General features: G+C 49.0%; 1 protein-coding gene and 1 non-coding gene across 7 annotated transcripts in view; both read left to right on the top strand.

Moving 5' to 3' along the window:
* ATP2C2 (ATPase secretory pathway Ca2+ transporting 2) overlaps positions 1-14,959 on the top strand; it is a 67,702-nt gene that overhangs the window by 37,009 nt on the left and 15,734 nt on the right. For all 6 annotated transcript variants that reach the window (XM_066243892.1, XM_066243891.1, XM_066243893.1 and 3 more), the window contains 8 exons: positions 3,729-3,878; positions 3,968-4,036; positions 4,369-4,444; positions 6,116-6,182; positions 11,401-11,525; positions 11,656-11,753; positions 12,563-12,664; positions 14,101-14,190. In XM_066243892.1, the coding sequence (XP_066099989.1) occupies positions 3,729-3,878; positions 3,968-4,036; positions 4,369-4,444; positions 6,116-6,182; positions 11,401-11,525; positions 11,656-11,753; positions 12,563-12,664; positions 14,101-14,190 (777 nt within the window). The remainder of the gene's footprint in view (positions 1-3,728; positions 3,879-3,967; positions 4,037-4,368; positions 4,445-6,115; positions 6,183-11,400; positions 11,526-11,655; positions 11,754-12,562; positions 12,665-14,100; positions 14,191-14,959) is intronic.
* LOC136313765 (U6 spliceosomal RNA) lies at positions 10,859-10,965 on the top strand. The gene has a single exon (XR_010727208.1). It is a non-coding gene; the product is annotated as a U6 spliceosomal RNA (small nuclear RNA).

The raw sequence follows: 14,959 nt of genomic DNA on the forward strand, positions 1-14,959 counted from the left end.
ACGCCTGACCAGGCGGTGGCGCAGTGGATAGAGCATCGGACTAGGATGCGGAGGACCCAGGTTCGAGACCTCGAGGTCGCCAGCTTGAGTGCGGGTTCATCTGGTTTGAGCAAAGCTCACCAGCTTGGACCCAAAGTTGCTGGCTTGAGCAAGGGGTTACTTGGTCTGCTGAAGGCCTGTGGTCAAGGCACATATGAGAAAGCAATCAATGAACAACTAAGGTATGGAAACGAAAAACTGATGATTAATGCTTCTCATTTCCCTCCGTTCCTGTCTGTCCCTATCTATCCCTCTCTCTGACTCTCTCTGTCTCTGTAAAAAAATAATAATAATAAAAAAACTTTTTAGGCCCTGGCCGGTTGGCTCAGCGGTAGAGCGTTGACCTGGCATGCGGGGGACCCGGGTTCGATTCCCGGCCAGGGCACATAGGAGAAGCATCCATTTGCTTCTCCACCCCCCCCCCCTCCTCTCTGTCTCTCTCTTCCCCTCCCGCAGCCAAGGCTCCATTGGAGCAAAGATGGCCCGGGCGCTGGGGATGGCTCCTTGGCCTCTGCCCCAGGTGCTAGAGTGGCTCTGGTCGCGGCAGAGCGACGCCCCGGAGGGGCAGAGCATCGCCCCTGGTGGGCGTGCCGGGTGGATCCTGGTCAGGCGCATGCAGGAGTCTGTCTGACTGTCTCTCCCCGTTTCTGGCTTCAGAAAAATACAAAAAAAAAAAATTTTTTTTAAGAAAAAAGAAAAGAACTCGTAAGGAGTCACTAACCCTCCTGGGACCACTGGGAAACCAGAATGGAGCTATAGGGGGCTCTTAGACGTACAATCAACGTGTTCATTAGTCTTGTACAAGGTGTGTACTCGGCTGTGACCTGTTGGCCTCCTGCCAATCCCAAGTTGACTTTAATAAAATATAATCAGGATAAAATATGCATATTTTAAAAATGTTCTGTATGAAAGCTTCAGCTGTAAACCTTGGTGACCTCTGCCTGCTTCCACGTATCTTGTTAGTACCGGATGCTACCAGTTCTCTTCTTGTTCTTTCTGTCTGGCTCTTCCATCCACGAGACCTCCCCATTCCTCACTTGAATGTATTTCTTTGACTGTAGGCTTTTTTCCCCAATGCATCTGGTCTACCTTTCCATATTCAAATCACTTTATATATCTCATCCACATCCCTTTCTTCTCTGCTCTAGACTTTCCTTGGCTCATCATTACTAACAAGGCAATATCTACATTTATTTCTTAAGGCCAAAGGCAATTGGGTTCCAACCACACCTTTCACAAGGGGTCAGCTCCAGTCAGGCTGGTCTCCACATGTGTCTCTAGCTGGACCAAACTTCCTGCCTTTGCCTGTGACCTCTCCTCTTGGTTGAGTCCTGTCTTCCATTCTAGGCCCCCCGAGGGCAGGGGTAACTCTCCTTCCAACCGTGGCTTCAGCACCCTGGAAAGCGCCCACCTCTGCCCACTCCCAAGAACCGGTACCCCAAAGAGAGCGAACTGGTGCCAAGCTCAGCACTCCTAATTTCTGTTCTGTTAGTGCTGGTGGGTGCTGGGAGAAGAGGAGGCTTCTTTGTGTTCCCCACCTCTCAGTCGCTTTGATCAAGCGTGTTATGACCATGTTCTCCCGTTATCAATTGCCCAAATCACCTTCTTTTCGCTCCCTGGAGAACCTGCCCAACTCACTCATCAAATGCCTGCTCATCCTGCAAAGTCTGTCTCATGTCCCAGATCCTCAGGAACACTCCTTCCCTTCCAGCTCATCCTTCCAACACCAGCCACTCCACCCTCCCGTCTCCCACGCCCAAACCTCCTGCTGCAGACTAGATTGGTTAGAACATCAGATGGTTCTCATTACACCTCTCATCCTCAGCCAACAGAGGGATTCCCTTCCCACGGTTGACTTATTTTTACTACAGTGTTACTTAAATGGGGACAAACATAAAGTTAGGTACAAATTCCATGTACTTCAAACTTATACACAACTGTCAACCTAAACCAAATGTTCAAATCCAGTACAATTTATATATTATTGTCATTTCCCATTAGGCAGTTTTCTGGGGATGAAATCTCGGCTTGCCGTTGGGATGCGGTGCCGGGTTCTGCTGCCCAGGACCTCCGGGGTCAGCGGAGCCTGTGGTCCTGGGTGACTCGGCTCTCCCATGTTTTCTTTCATCATGGGTTAGGAGCTGCCCCAGGAGGTCATTAGACTTTCCCATGATGGCCTGGGGATTAAAAAGTACAAATGCAAACTCTAGCTCAGTTAGTAGTTGTGGTTGGCTGGTAATAGATTAAGATAAATATGTGTATTGGCTTCAACTGGCCAGGGATTCATTCCTCTCACATAATGAGAGTCCAGAAGTGGAGTGTCCAGGGCCAACATGGTGGCTCCACCGTGAAATGAGGGGCCTGGGCTTTCCCAGCCCCTGCTGTGCTTTCCCTGGGTGTGGTCATCCCCTTAATGCGTGCAAGATGGCTTCCAGAATTCCAGCCATGATAACGAGGTCAGGGCAAAAGGGGCCCGTCAGCTCAGCCACCTTTAAAGATCTTCCCCAGGACTATGGTGACTTCTTACGTCTTGTTGTCTCATTGTAGAGACACTGTGAGCTGCAAGGGAGGCTGGGAAATAGCATGATGTGGTGGTGCCCAACACCATGGGGGTTCTGTTAGGGAGAAACGGGGAGATGGGCATTACCTGGGCAAGTGGTAGCCCCTGCCGTCATGGGGACTGGGATCCCATGGCAGTGGGAATATTTTTAAAAGACTGTTACTGAGTTTTAAAAGTTTTAAATTACAGAGAACTCCCGGGCTCCTATTGGAGAAATGCTGATCTAATGTTTCTCTTACGAGTTTGCGGAAGGTGGCTTCCCTCTTTCACTTGATCACGCTCAAATAACAGAGTCCTGAGGGGTCGGGCCCACCCTAGACCCCTTATGTCCTCAACAGTACCTGTTATAGTTCTGGCCACAGGAGACTACCTCTTGAGTGATACCTACTGGGTCTGTGGTCAAGTAGAGTTAAGGTGCAGTTTTTGGAATCAGAGCCATGATTCAACCACTGCTTTGTCACTAAGTAGCTGTATAGAACCTTGAGCAAGTTATTTACTGTGCCTCAGTTTCCCCATATGTAAAATGGAGACGATAGCCTCTTCCATGGCCGGTGTGAGGATTAAGAGATAAGCTTTGTAAAATGCTCAGTGCAGGGCTTGGTACATAGTAGGTGTTATAGAAATGTTAGCACCTTCCTCCTTTTTTTCAATGTGTGTGTGTGTGTGTGTGCGCACGTCCATGTGTTGTTACTAATATAACCTTAGGCTGTCACTGAATAACCTAACTCAGTGATGCTCACACCACAGAGATTATATGGGCATCCTCCAAGGTATGTAGCATGTGGAATGTTTGGTGAAAGGCGCAGGTACTTTAAAATAAATAAACCATTGCCTAAGTTTTAAATATATATATATATATATATATATATATATATATATATATATATATTAAAATTTAAAGTAATGTAAAAGAACATACAAGATTTTTCATGGCTTTTAAGAGGGGCCACACATTAAAAGCTTTTCTAACTCTTGAAGCATCTGAGGTTGTGTTGATTTTTGTCCCTTGATTTCAAGGTGTTTGCTGTTAGCAGCTGACATTAAGGTGTTAGGTGTCATTCTGTGCTTTTAAAACCAGTTTACAGGGTGAGAGGGCAGATTGCCCTGTCATTTCCCTTTGCTGCCCTAGGTCACAGACCTCCTGGTAGACGAGTCCAGTTTCACGGGAGAAGCCGAACCATGCAGTAAGACGGACACCCCGTTGACAGGCGAGGGGGACCTCACCGCTCTGAGGAACATTGTCTTCATGGGGACCCTGGTTCAGTGTGGGAAGGGGCAGGTAAGCCCTGGGCTGCCCTGGAGGCCTTTGGCTTCTGTCATCAGCAGTCTTCCAACCTCAGACCTCACACTTCTCTCTCCTGAACACAGGGAGTCGTGATCGGAACAGGGGAGAGGTCTCAGTTTGGAGAAGTGTTTAAGATGATGCGGGCTGAAGAGGTAAGGGCAGGTGGGGGCTTTGGTTGTCTTGTAAGCTGGGGTTTGAGACTATTCTTGGTTAGTGGTACCAGCCCTGCCCACCCCTTAAAAATGGGGATCATGCAGTTCATGTGAGTATACTTTTTAAATGTTTATTTTAAGACATTTATTGGGATTTTTGTCAAGATATAACTTACAGACAGTAAGGAGCACATATATTAAGTATAGAGGTCAAGGAATTTTCATATATGTATGTCCCTGTGTAATTGTGACTCAGCTCAAGCCAGCCAGGCAGAAGCTGTGGGACACTGCTGGGATGTCATCTAACAAAGCCACTGCTCCCATTCTTTCAGACCCCTAAAACTCCCCTGCAAAAAAGCATGGACAATCTGGGGAAACAACTGACACTGTTCTCGTTCTGCATAATTGGTAAGTGTAGCAGTTTCCACACTCTTTCCTGGGGACTGGGGACAGCTGTCCTGCCTAGCCACAGCTGTTTCTCAAATATCTTGCTGCTTACCTGGGTGAAGATGGGGGTTTGGGATCAAAGACTATGACAGTGACAAAAGACTTCTGTATTAGTCAGACTCGAGGCTAACTGCTGTAAACAAGCAGCCCTTGCATTGTAATGCTTAACATGATCAAAGTTGACTTCTTGCTCACAACACAGTCCAAGGGTATGTGCTTAGTCTAGTGGCTTTCCTGGATAGCTCACCTCCAAATGCCAGCTCAGGGGACCAGGCCCCTACTGTAGTTTTGCTCTCCCTTTCTCTGGGTCCTTGGAGGCTGGTCATAATTCTACTTAGCGAGTAGCTGGGAAAAGAGAACACAGAGGCTTGTGTGGGAAATTTTTAAGGCTTGGACCAGCGAGTGAAGTCATCACTTTTGTCCGTTTCCAGTTGGTCGGAATGGAGTCACACAGCCTGCCTCTCTGCAGAGGAGACTGGAAAATGTAGTTTGGCAGTGTGCCTGGCCATATTTTTGTGCCACTAAGTAGGCTGTGCTGGGCTCATGCCTCGTGGCGTTGGCAACAACACCCCAGAGACAGCATGAGCATGGTGCTGCAGACCTAAATTCAGGCCTTCTCCTGAACATCACTGTGGAGCAGCCCTGGTCCCTCACCTGCTCCCTCCTGCTGTCTCCAGCTCCGGCTTTGAATCTGTCTCCTTTGTTCCCAGCTTCAGGACCAACCAGTTACTGAGTTAATGAGTTCATAAAGAAGCAAAGCAAAACCACTGTCGTTGGCCTGACCAGTGGTGGCGTAGAGGGTAGAACATCGACCTGGGACGCTGAGGTCCAGGTTCAAAAGATCGAGATTGCTGGCTTGAGTGTGGGCTCATCCAGCTTGAACATGGGGCCACCAGCTTGAGTGTGGGATCGCCAGCTTGAATGTAGGCCACCAGCTTGAGTGTGGGGTCACCAGCTTGCGCATGGGGTCATGGACATGGTTCTGTGGTCACTGACTTAGCCTAAAGGTTGCTGGCTTGAAGCCCAAGTTGCTGGTTTGAACAAGGGGTCACTGACTCGGCTGCAGCTCCCTGGTCAGGGCACATGTGAGAAGCAATTAGTAAACAACTAAAGTGCCACAATGAAGAATCGATGCTTCTCATCTCTCTCCCTTCCTGTCTCTCTCTCTCTCTCTCAATAAGTAAATAAATAAATAAACCACTGCCCATAGTACAAGCATTGCTAAGAAGAAGTATAGTGAGTTTGGCTAAAATTGGAGCCACCAGGAGTTTGTGGAAGAAACAGTTGTCCCTCCCAGCAGCAGTGCTGTGCCTCTGGTCACCAAGATGCATGAATTTGTTGAGTGTTTTATGACACACTAGATCCTATGATAAGTTCTGGGGCCACCAGGATGAGTAAAACACAGATTCTGCCCTTTGAAGGGTCACAGGCAAATAGGGGAGAGACACCTGAACAAATACAAAATGTGAAACTAGTAGTTAATCTGGTGTGGGAGAGTCGGGAGGAAGTGATATTAAACCGGTCTATGTGCCTGCTAACTCGAAGGAAATGACTTTGAAATGCCTTCGTGGGTTCAGATGTTGGAGGACGTGTTTGCATACACACACTCTCTTTTTTTGGTCTCTTCCCTAGGCGTCATCATCCTCACAGGCTGGCTGCAAGGGAAGCACCTCCTCAGCATGTTCACGATTGGAGTCAGGTAAAGGGCTCTGTGCCGTCCCTCCCTCAACAGAGCAGCACGACAAGGTGGGGAGAGTGGGGAGCAGGAACAGTGTGGGGAAGATGCACCCTGCTTACTGCACGTCCCAGTCTCGCAATCACGCGCTATTGGATGGGTCGGGGCGCCCAGGGAACGCTAGCAAAATGAATGAAAGCTTATGATTTGGAGTTCTCGTTCCTGTCACATTTTTGCCAGTGGGTTTGGATCTTTCTGGCTAATAGTGTGGACTCAAGAGCCAGCCTGACTAGGGTTAAATTCTGGCTTTACCACTTGCTAGCTCTGTGACCTTAGGCAAGCTTCTGCACTTTCTGTGTCTCAGTTTTTCCCTCTGTATAATGGGGTGATGAGGTGGCCCGGGGTCACGGTGAGTCTGAGATGAGAGCACGTGCAGGTGCCTGCGACCGTCTGGAGTGCACACTGTGGGTCTGACCCTGTTATTCCTGTGCAGCTCAGTCTATGCCTTTTATGGAGGAATCTATAGGAGAGGATAAAGGACATGTCGCTGAGGTCACACAGCTAACAGCAAGTAATGGCAGAGCTGGGAGTCCAGGGCCTTGAGTTTAAGGCCAAAGAACCTGCCTTTCCTCCACATGGAGATTCTAGCAAGTGACTGTCGCCCAGGGGACAATGCAGAGATGAGCAGGGAGCAGGCCCAGGGCACTGGCTGAAGTCGCCCCGGTGCTTCCATGGCTGCTGGCCAAGGCAAAGGAGGCCGAGTGCCAGGGATGGGCCCTAACTGGACCACCCAGCAGAAAGGCAGCTGGTGACCCTTCTGGGACGCAGAAAAGTGAACACATTTCTAGGCTCATATTAAGCCCCATGGTTTGCAGAGGGTGACCTCCATGCTGTTGGTATCTGCGAGATGCTTTAGGTGATACAAAGACCCTGTTTCCAAATAAGGTCACATCCATAGGTCCTGGGAGTTGGCACTTCAACATAGCTTTTTGGAGGACACAATTCACCCATAACACTGGGTGGAAGTTGCTGAGGTAGCTGGAGGAAAAACTCAGTGGAGGAATGAGTTCAAAGAAGTACAAACAGGGTGTGTGTGAAAGACCATCTATGTGGATGTTGAAGTTGCCAAGAATATGATGCAAATGGAGAGAGTGCTAAGAAAGTAAGTTCTAGAATCTTCAAGGGGTTAAAAGGGACAGAACTGGGGTCTGTTGATGATGCGACAAGGAGGGGAGAGTGCAAGTGAAACACGTGACCTCAGTTCATCGTTACAAAGCTCCATGGGGTAGGCTGGTCTCCGTTTCACAGATCAGGAAACAGGTTAAGGGTAGCACACTTGCCCATAGTTACAGAATCAGGTTGTGGAATGGACAGATTTCAAACCCAGGGCACTCTGAGCTGAAGCCAGGGTTCTTGTCAGCGCGCCTCACTGCCTACCCTTGGCAGCCACCAGCAAGTGGTTTGTTTATGTGCCCTACAGCTATGTGCTGGGCATTTGTTGACTATCTATTTGGATCACTGGGTGCTGCTGGAACAGGATCCTAGAGTTTGCTGGCTGGAGGGGGAAAGTAAATGTAAACAATTTAAGTAACTGTTAATAAAATAATTACAGCTTATTATCAGTTCTACAAAGGAAACAATTGCAGAGACAGAGATTAAAAGGGAGGTAGGAAGGGGCATGCCCTGAAAAGGTGGCTGGGGAAGGTTTCTCCCGAGGAGTTGAAGCTGGAAAGATGAGAAAGAGCTGCTAAGGCAAGAGGAGGAAGGGCATTCAGGCAGGGGGAACAGCATGAGCAAAGGCCTGGAGGTGGGAACCAGCACAGCGTGTCTGAGAGACAACAGGGGGAGACTGTGGCTGGGCTGGGTGAGCAGAATGAGATGGTGAGGTTGGCTAGCGGCCAGATCTTGGGGAAGCTGATGGGCCCCTTTCTCCCTCGATTTTAATTATTTTATCAGAATCCTCCTCAACCAGGCCAGGCCATCAGCACTATTCTTTGGCGCAGAGAGATGAAAAGCGTTGGCCATTCTTTTTGTATCGGCCGTTCTTATGTAGCCTGAAGATGACTGGAGGCGTGAAGCCCAGCTTGTTACGGAGGAGAGGGAGGAGAGAGCAGTGGGGAGTGGGCAGCTGGCCACACTGAGGGATGTGAGGTTTGTGGCGAGGGCACGGCGTGCTGGAAAAGTGGATCACTGCAGAGTGGGGTCTCAGACTTTAGCTTGAGAACCCCAGGCCACTGGGAGAGCTTGTGCAACACAGGCTACTGGTGCCCAGACTCAGTAGGTCTGGACGGGGCCTGAGATGCTGCATTTCTAACAAGTTCCCAGCAGGTGCTGATGCTACTGGTTCAGGAAGCGCCCTCCAAGCAGTGAGGCTGCAACTAGAAACTGTCCCAGGCAGGGTCCAGCAAGAAGAAGGACCAGGGAAGAAGTCTGAGCCCCTGAAAAGAGTGACTAAGCCCCCAAAGGGAGGGGCCGTGGTGGAGGGACAGAGAAGCCTGAGCACTCAGATGCCATGGCGCTCATGAACCTCCGCGAAATAATGGGGCCTTCCATTCCCATCTTATAAACCATGGAAAGTTCCACGAGCCAAAAGACAATTAAACATTTCCAGGTAAATAACAAAGAAGGCTTCCAAATCCACGCCTCCCCACCTCCCCAGGGTCTGTCCTGATTTCTTGCCTTAACATTCCCTTTCGTCTCATTCATTCTACTTGACCTGTGGTGAACGTGCGATGAAGAGAAAACTGTTGTTCATTTCACTGGTGACTTTGAAAGGAGGTTTTTTAGAGGAATCGAAGTCACTCAGAACTACCAAATTAGAATGTAGGCATGGCAGGATAGCCAGCAAGGAAGAGATTCTCCAAAATAAATAAAATGAGAGTCATTCTTTTAAACGCTTTCTCCTAATTCCCTCTGCCTTGAGTGACTCTAGGTCAGTGGTTGGCAAACTGCGGCTCGCGAGCCACCTGCTCGATCAGATTGAGGACGTTTTTAGCAAAGGCCAGCTTAGGAGTACCCTAATTAAATTAACAACAATGTACCTACCTATATAGTTTAAGTTTAAAAAATTTGGCTCTCAAAAGGAATTTCAATCGTCGTACTGTTGTTAACTGTTGTTATTTGGCTCTGTTGACTATGGAGTTGGCCGACCACTGCTCTCGGTGATCCATCGTGTACTTTGTTTTCCGGCTCCATTCTAATCGTTATCAGTTGGTAGATATGTGTTTTATTATTGTGACAGCTTCCTGGTACAGAATCACCCTTCCCACGCCATATAGGGGACAAGTCCCCCTCATGACCCTCACACATGTTTGCTTAGTTCGCCTTATCAGCTTGTTCCATAAGGCAAGGAAGCCTTCTTTGCCATCACCATAGAAACCGGGCACAGGCCCTTGACCAAATCCAGTCATCTTGGTTTATATAACTGAATGCTCCGTTGTCCCTGGGTAAAAGGCCACCATCAGGTACTGTTTCTTTGACTCTAAAATGTACATCCTTCTTCACATTTTAACTTCTCTGAGGTCAAACGTCTTGTAGGTGGTGTGATAAAGCACCATGTTGCTGATTTATTGGCAGTACCTTTTTCTCTCTTGGTGGTACACAAGATAATGGTCCCTTCACCAGCAGCGCTGCCTTAGATTGGATGAACTACATTAGCAGCCCATGGCTTTGGTTGAATGGGCCTCCCCAGCTAGGCTGTGTGATTACTAACCAGCCACGTAGAGCGCTCGCTGGGCCTGTGCAGTCTAGACACCTGCCATCTATTCACTTGTGTGTTTGTCCACTCAGCAAAAATTTACTGGAGGCCTGCAGGACTCTGCTGGAGGTCCTAGTGCAGCAGGCGACCCGTGGTGGGTGCGGCATGGCAGTGCTCACTGCATGACTCTGCACAAACACCGCCTCTCACACACTCATCTGCAGTCTCCTCCATTGGCCTGAGGTTAGCTGGTCATTAACCAGCCCTCTGCCAGGCCTGCTCAGAAATGTGCAATGGGGGAGCAGTCAGCCCCAATATTCTGAGCTGAATTAAGACAGAAAGAACCCTTTCTTAACAGCCTATCACATGTTGACATACTGCCCACAGGATGGGGATCCGTGTTCTCAATCCCAGTTCAGAGTCCCAAAGAAGAGAAGCTCATTGGTTCAGCTTGGATCACGTGGTCTCCTCTAATCCAGTCCACAGTGGCTATAGGAGAGTGAGGTCACATGAAGGAATGATAAGGAAGTGAGCAGATACCTCAGTTAAAATAGATCTGCTATAATAGGCAAACGCACAACTGTGTCACCTTGCCTCACTTGATTTTAATTTTCTGCCTGGCTTCCTTACCAGAAGTGTCTAAACCATTGGACCAATGAAAAGTAAACTTTAAGGGAGGACCCTCTGAACCAAAAAAATCCTACTTTCTTCTTATTGCCTGATTCTGGAAATTTCTTTCCTAGGGCCCAGAGACTTGGCTCTTTAATAAATAAGAGCAATTCAAATGCAAAAGCACGTAAAGAGGCAAAACAACTGATAGACTAGTTTACACTAAAGTGTGGATATCTGATAGATGAGGTCCCTTCCCAAAAAGAGGTTTGCGAGGTCAAGGGGAGCTCAGAGCAATGTATATTGAAGACAAAGGCAGGTGCATTATGGAATGGGAAACAGAAAGGGACTTTGGGGACACTAGAGACAAGCTTTAGCATGTAAAAGTATTGCCGTGCTCACTTCGGCAGCACATATACAAAAATTAGAATGATACAGAGAAGATTAGCATGGCCCCTGCGCACAACAGTGTTGCCAATCCCAGATAGATTCTATATCATTCTTTTTTTTTTTTTTTTTTTTTGTATTTTTCTGAAGCTGGAAACGGGGAGGCAGTCAGACAGACTCCCACATGCGCCCGACCAGGGTCCACCCGGCACGCCCACCAGGGGGCGATGCTCTGCCCATCCGGGGCGTTGCTCTGTCGCGACTAGAGCCACTCTTGAGCCTGGGGCAGAGGCCAGGGAGCCATCCCCAGCGCCGGGCCATCTTTGCTCCAATGGAGCCTTGGCTGCGGGAGGGGAAGAGAGAGACAGAGAGGAAGGAGAGGGGGAGGGGTGGAGAAGCAGATGGGTGCCTCTCCTGTGTGCCCTGGCCAGGAATCGAACCAGGGACTTCTGCACGCCAGGCCGACGCTCTACCACTGTGCCAACTGGCCAGGGCCTATATCATTCTTAAGTGCATGTTAAAGGTAACCTATTTGACCTTTTGATCCAGCCTGGCTGTGGCCGCCATTCCAGAGGGTCTGCCCATCGTTGTCATGGTTACACTGGTCCTGGGAGTGCTGCGGATGGCCAAGAAGCAGGTCATTGTGAAGAAGTTACCGATTGTGGAGACTTTAGGTGAGGGTCTCCAGCTAGCTGAATTCTTATAAATTAGATTAATGGATGTTTTGGTACCATGCTAATTCATCCTGGGAGCTGATGGTGATGACCACTTTTTCCTATAAACTCTTCTGTTTTCTTGTGCCAGGTTGCTGCAATGTCATCTGTTCTGATAAGACGGGGACTCTGACTGCCAATGAAATGACTGTCACCCAACTTGTTACATCTGATGGGCTCCATGCCGAGGTGAGTGCTGTGTGAATTTACAAGGTTCCAGACAAAGGTGTGCCTTGCTGGACCCTTTTCTTCCTACAGGAAGCACAGGGAGTCTTGTAGAAAACAGTAACAAGGGAACAAATATGGTTACGTTGTGCAAATTCCTTGTTACCAATAGCTGCAAGGAGTATGACTGTCTTAAGGTAACCATCTCTATTTTTTATATAATCACCTTATACATTTAAAAGTGAGAAAACAATTATAACATCCCATGGTAAACTCACCATGATTAGTCCATTTGTGGTTTGTAAGCTTTCTGAATGTGCAATTTTGTAGCTTGCTGCTTTTTTTCACAGTATGTTCCACACCAAGGGGTCGGCAATGACAGCCCCTGGGCCAATGCCTATTGTAAATAACATTTTGTTGGCATGCTGCCACACCTTTTTGTTTATATGTTGTTGATGGCTCCTTTTAAGCCACAACAACATAGTTGAGTCTTTGCAACAGAGATTTGCATGAGCTGCGAAGGGTAAAATATTTGCTATCTGGCTCTATAAGAAAAAGCTTGCCTACCTCTGTCTTAGAACAGAAGCACTCTTCTATGCTGTCATTTAGTTTTCTTAAGCAGAATATTTACTGGCTGCAGAATATCCCATTGAGCTAAATTATTGCCATTTACTGACACGTGGCAGTTTGTGAGGTATTCTGATTAATACACAATCCTGCAGGGAATGTGTTCAGGCTTGAAGCCTTGTTTGTGGCTAGGATTGTGTCCTCAGGTAACGGGGGGAATGTATTCTTGACACTTGATGACATCCTTCTCTCTCTTTGCCCTGCAGGTCAGCGGAGTTGGGTATAATGGCCAAGGGACAGTCTGTCTTTTACCATCAAAGGAAGTCATTAAGGAGTTTTCCAATGTCTCAGTGGGGAAATTGGTGGAGGTAAGAGTCAAAAGCTCCATTGGAGAAACATGCATTTAAAACGGGGCTGATAGGGATTCTCTCTGAAAAGAGAAACAGCTATTGGACCAGCTGGTTCTTGGCGACACCTGGGCCACACACCCCCCCAGGAGTCAGGTTGTCATGGTGGCCCCAGAAATGGAAACATCAGGGGAAGAGAAGAACTGGAGCCCCTGCTTCCCCTCGCTGCCTGCTGGGAAGGCTTTAGAAGAGCCTGGACAAAGAGGGTGCTCAGTGATTGGTGGACAATAAGCATGCGATAAATGCCGCCTGCTGTTACTGTCAATACTTACAGTGCTGGCTGCACCCATCCTCCCACAGGGCAGTGCCCTCTGTGAAGCCTGAGCTTGGCCGGCTCCCTTTATGACAGTTACTGTGCACCCACTCCTCCAGGTCCCACGTCCAGGGCCACTTAATTATCACAGCAACCTTGGGAGGCCCATCCTACACCTACATGTTGTGCAGATTAAGAAATGGGCTCTTGCCCTGGCCGGTTGGCTCAGCAGTAGAGTGTTGGCCTGGTGTGCAAGAGTCCCGGGTTCGATTCCCGGCCAGGGCACACAGGAGAAGTGCCCATCTGCTTCTCCACCCCTCCCCCTCTCCTTCTTCTCTGTCTCTCTCTTCCCCTCCCGCAGCCGAGGCTCCATTGGAGCAAAGATGGCCCGGGCGCTGGGGATGGCTCTGTGGCCTCTGCCTCAGGCGCTAGAGTGGCTCTGGATGCAAATAGAGCAACACCTCAGAGGGGCAGAGCATTGCCCCCTGGTGGGCATGCCGGGTGGATCCTGGTCGGGCACATGCGATAGTCTGTCTGACTGCCTGCCCGTTTCCAGCTTTGGAAAAATGAAAAAAAAAAAAAAAAAGAAACAGGCTCAGAGAGCTGATGTGCATGCCCAAGACCACTCGGCCAGGGAGGGAGGGAAGCCAGAGCTCTTTTGTGTGTTTCTTTTTTTTTAATTACTATTTTTAATTGTATATAAACTCAGATGCCTCAGAAGCCACCCTTTTAAAGTATACAGTGCAGTGGTGATTAGTATATTCACAAAGTTGCTCAGCCACCACCATTGTCTAATTCCAGACACCAGTCACCCCGTACAGAAACCCCATGCTCAATATTGGTCACTCACCATCACCCACGCTCATCACCACCAGCCTGCAGGCTTTCCCACTGCATTTCTTTACAAAGGCTTTAAGACCACCAGCATTGAGCAGAGTCAATAAATATTTGCTGTTTATTTTGAGAGCGGGGACTCTGATGTATTTCAAAGAATAAATCTTGTCTCTCATGCGTGTCCCAGCCAAGCTTCCGAATGGGTCAAGTGTTCAGTGTCTGACTTTCTCACACCTGAGTGAGCCCAGGTCCCCGGGGGGTGCCACCTCCGAATAGTAATTAGAGACATTTGGAAATTTCCCCCTTACAGGCCGGCTGTGTCGCCAACAACGCGATCATCAGAGAAAACACTGTGATGGGACAGCCCACGGAAGGTGCCTTAATCGCCCTGGCAATGAAGGTGGAAAATTTTTTATTTCCTTTTAATTCATTGAATTGGTTCCAGGGCTCAGTGGTTGGACGCTGAGCTCTGGGACTGGGCAGAAATGCTGCCCACTTGGTGCCCCAATGCCCGGCCCAGAGCGGCTGCTCACCAGTGTTGAAGGGGTGGGTGGTGGGTTGACGGCTGTGCTTTGTGCACAGGGGACAGATAACAGGAGAGGTCCGATCAGAGCCCTCTGTCCTGGTGTTTGTCCTGCGGGAATGGACCCTCTTGCTCCTTCCCAGCCACTCTGCTCCCGACCGCTGCCGCCTAAGCTATGACCCTTCCTTTCATGACTGGCTACCTCAGCGTTTCTCTTCGAGTTCACTGCCATTGCCACCTCTGTGGATGCCTCTGCCCACACAGGCACCCCGAACTGCCACACATTTGCTCTGTCCCTTGTTCATTTGCTCATCTGTCCTTCCCCTGGCACAGACCCGGGTCCCCTCCTCTCTGCCTCTCGCCCATGTCACAGCCCACAACAGCGTGTTCCAGGAGCCAGTACTGCGGGCAGATGAGTGGGGAGAAGGCTGCCCTTGCAGTACATCCCTGTAAAGGTAGACAAGGCGCTTTAAGACACTGCTACGCCATATTCTTTTCCTTACACTCACAGAAGAAAATTCCAGAATGTCCATAACACCAAATGGAACTTATTGCCCCCTGTAAAACAGTAGGGGCCAGCCCCACTCAACCAGTCCCACAGCCCTGCAGGGAAGGGACAGCTGGCTGGGCTGGCACAGCAGGAGGG

The sequence above is a fragment of the Saccopteryx bilineata genome, chromosome 9, assembly GCF_036850765.1.
Source record: "Saccopteryx bilineata isolate mSacBil1 chromosome 9, mSacBil1_pri_phased_curated, whole genome shotgun sequence".
NCBI lineage: Eukaryota > Metazoa > Chordata > Mammalia > Chiroptera > Emballonuridae > Saccopteryx > Saccopteryx bilineata.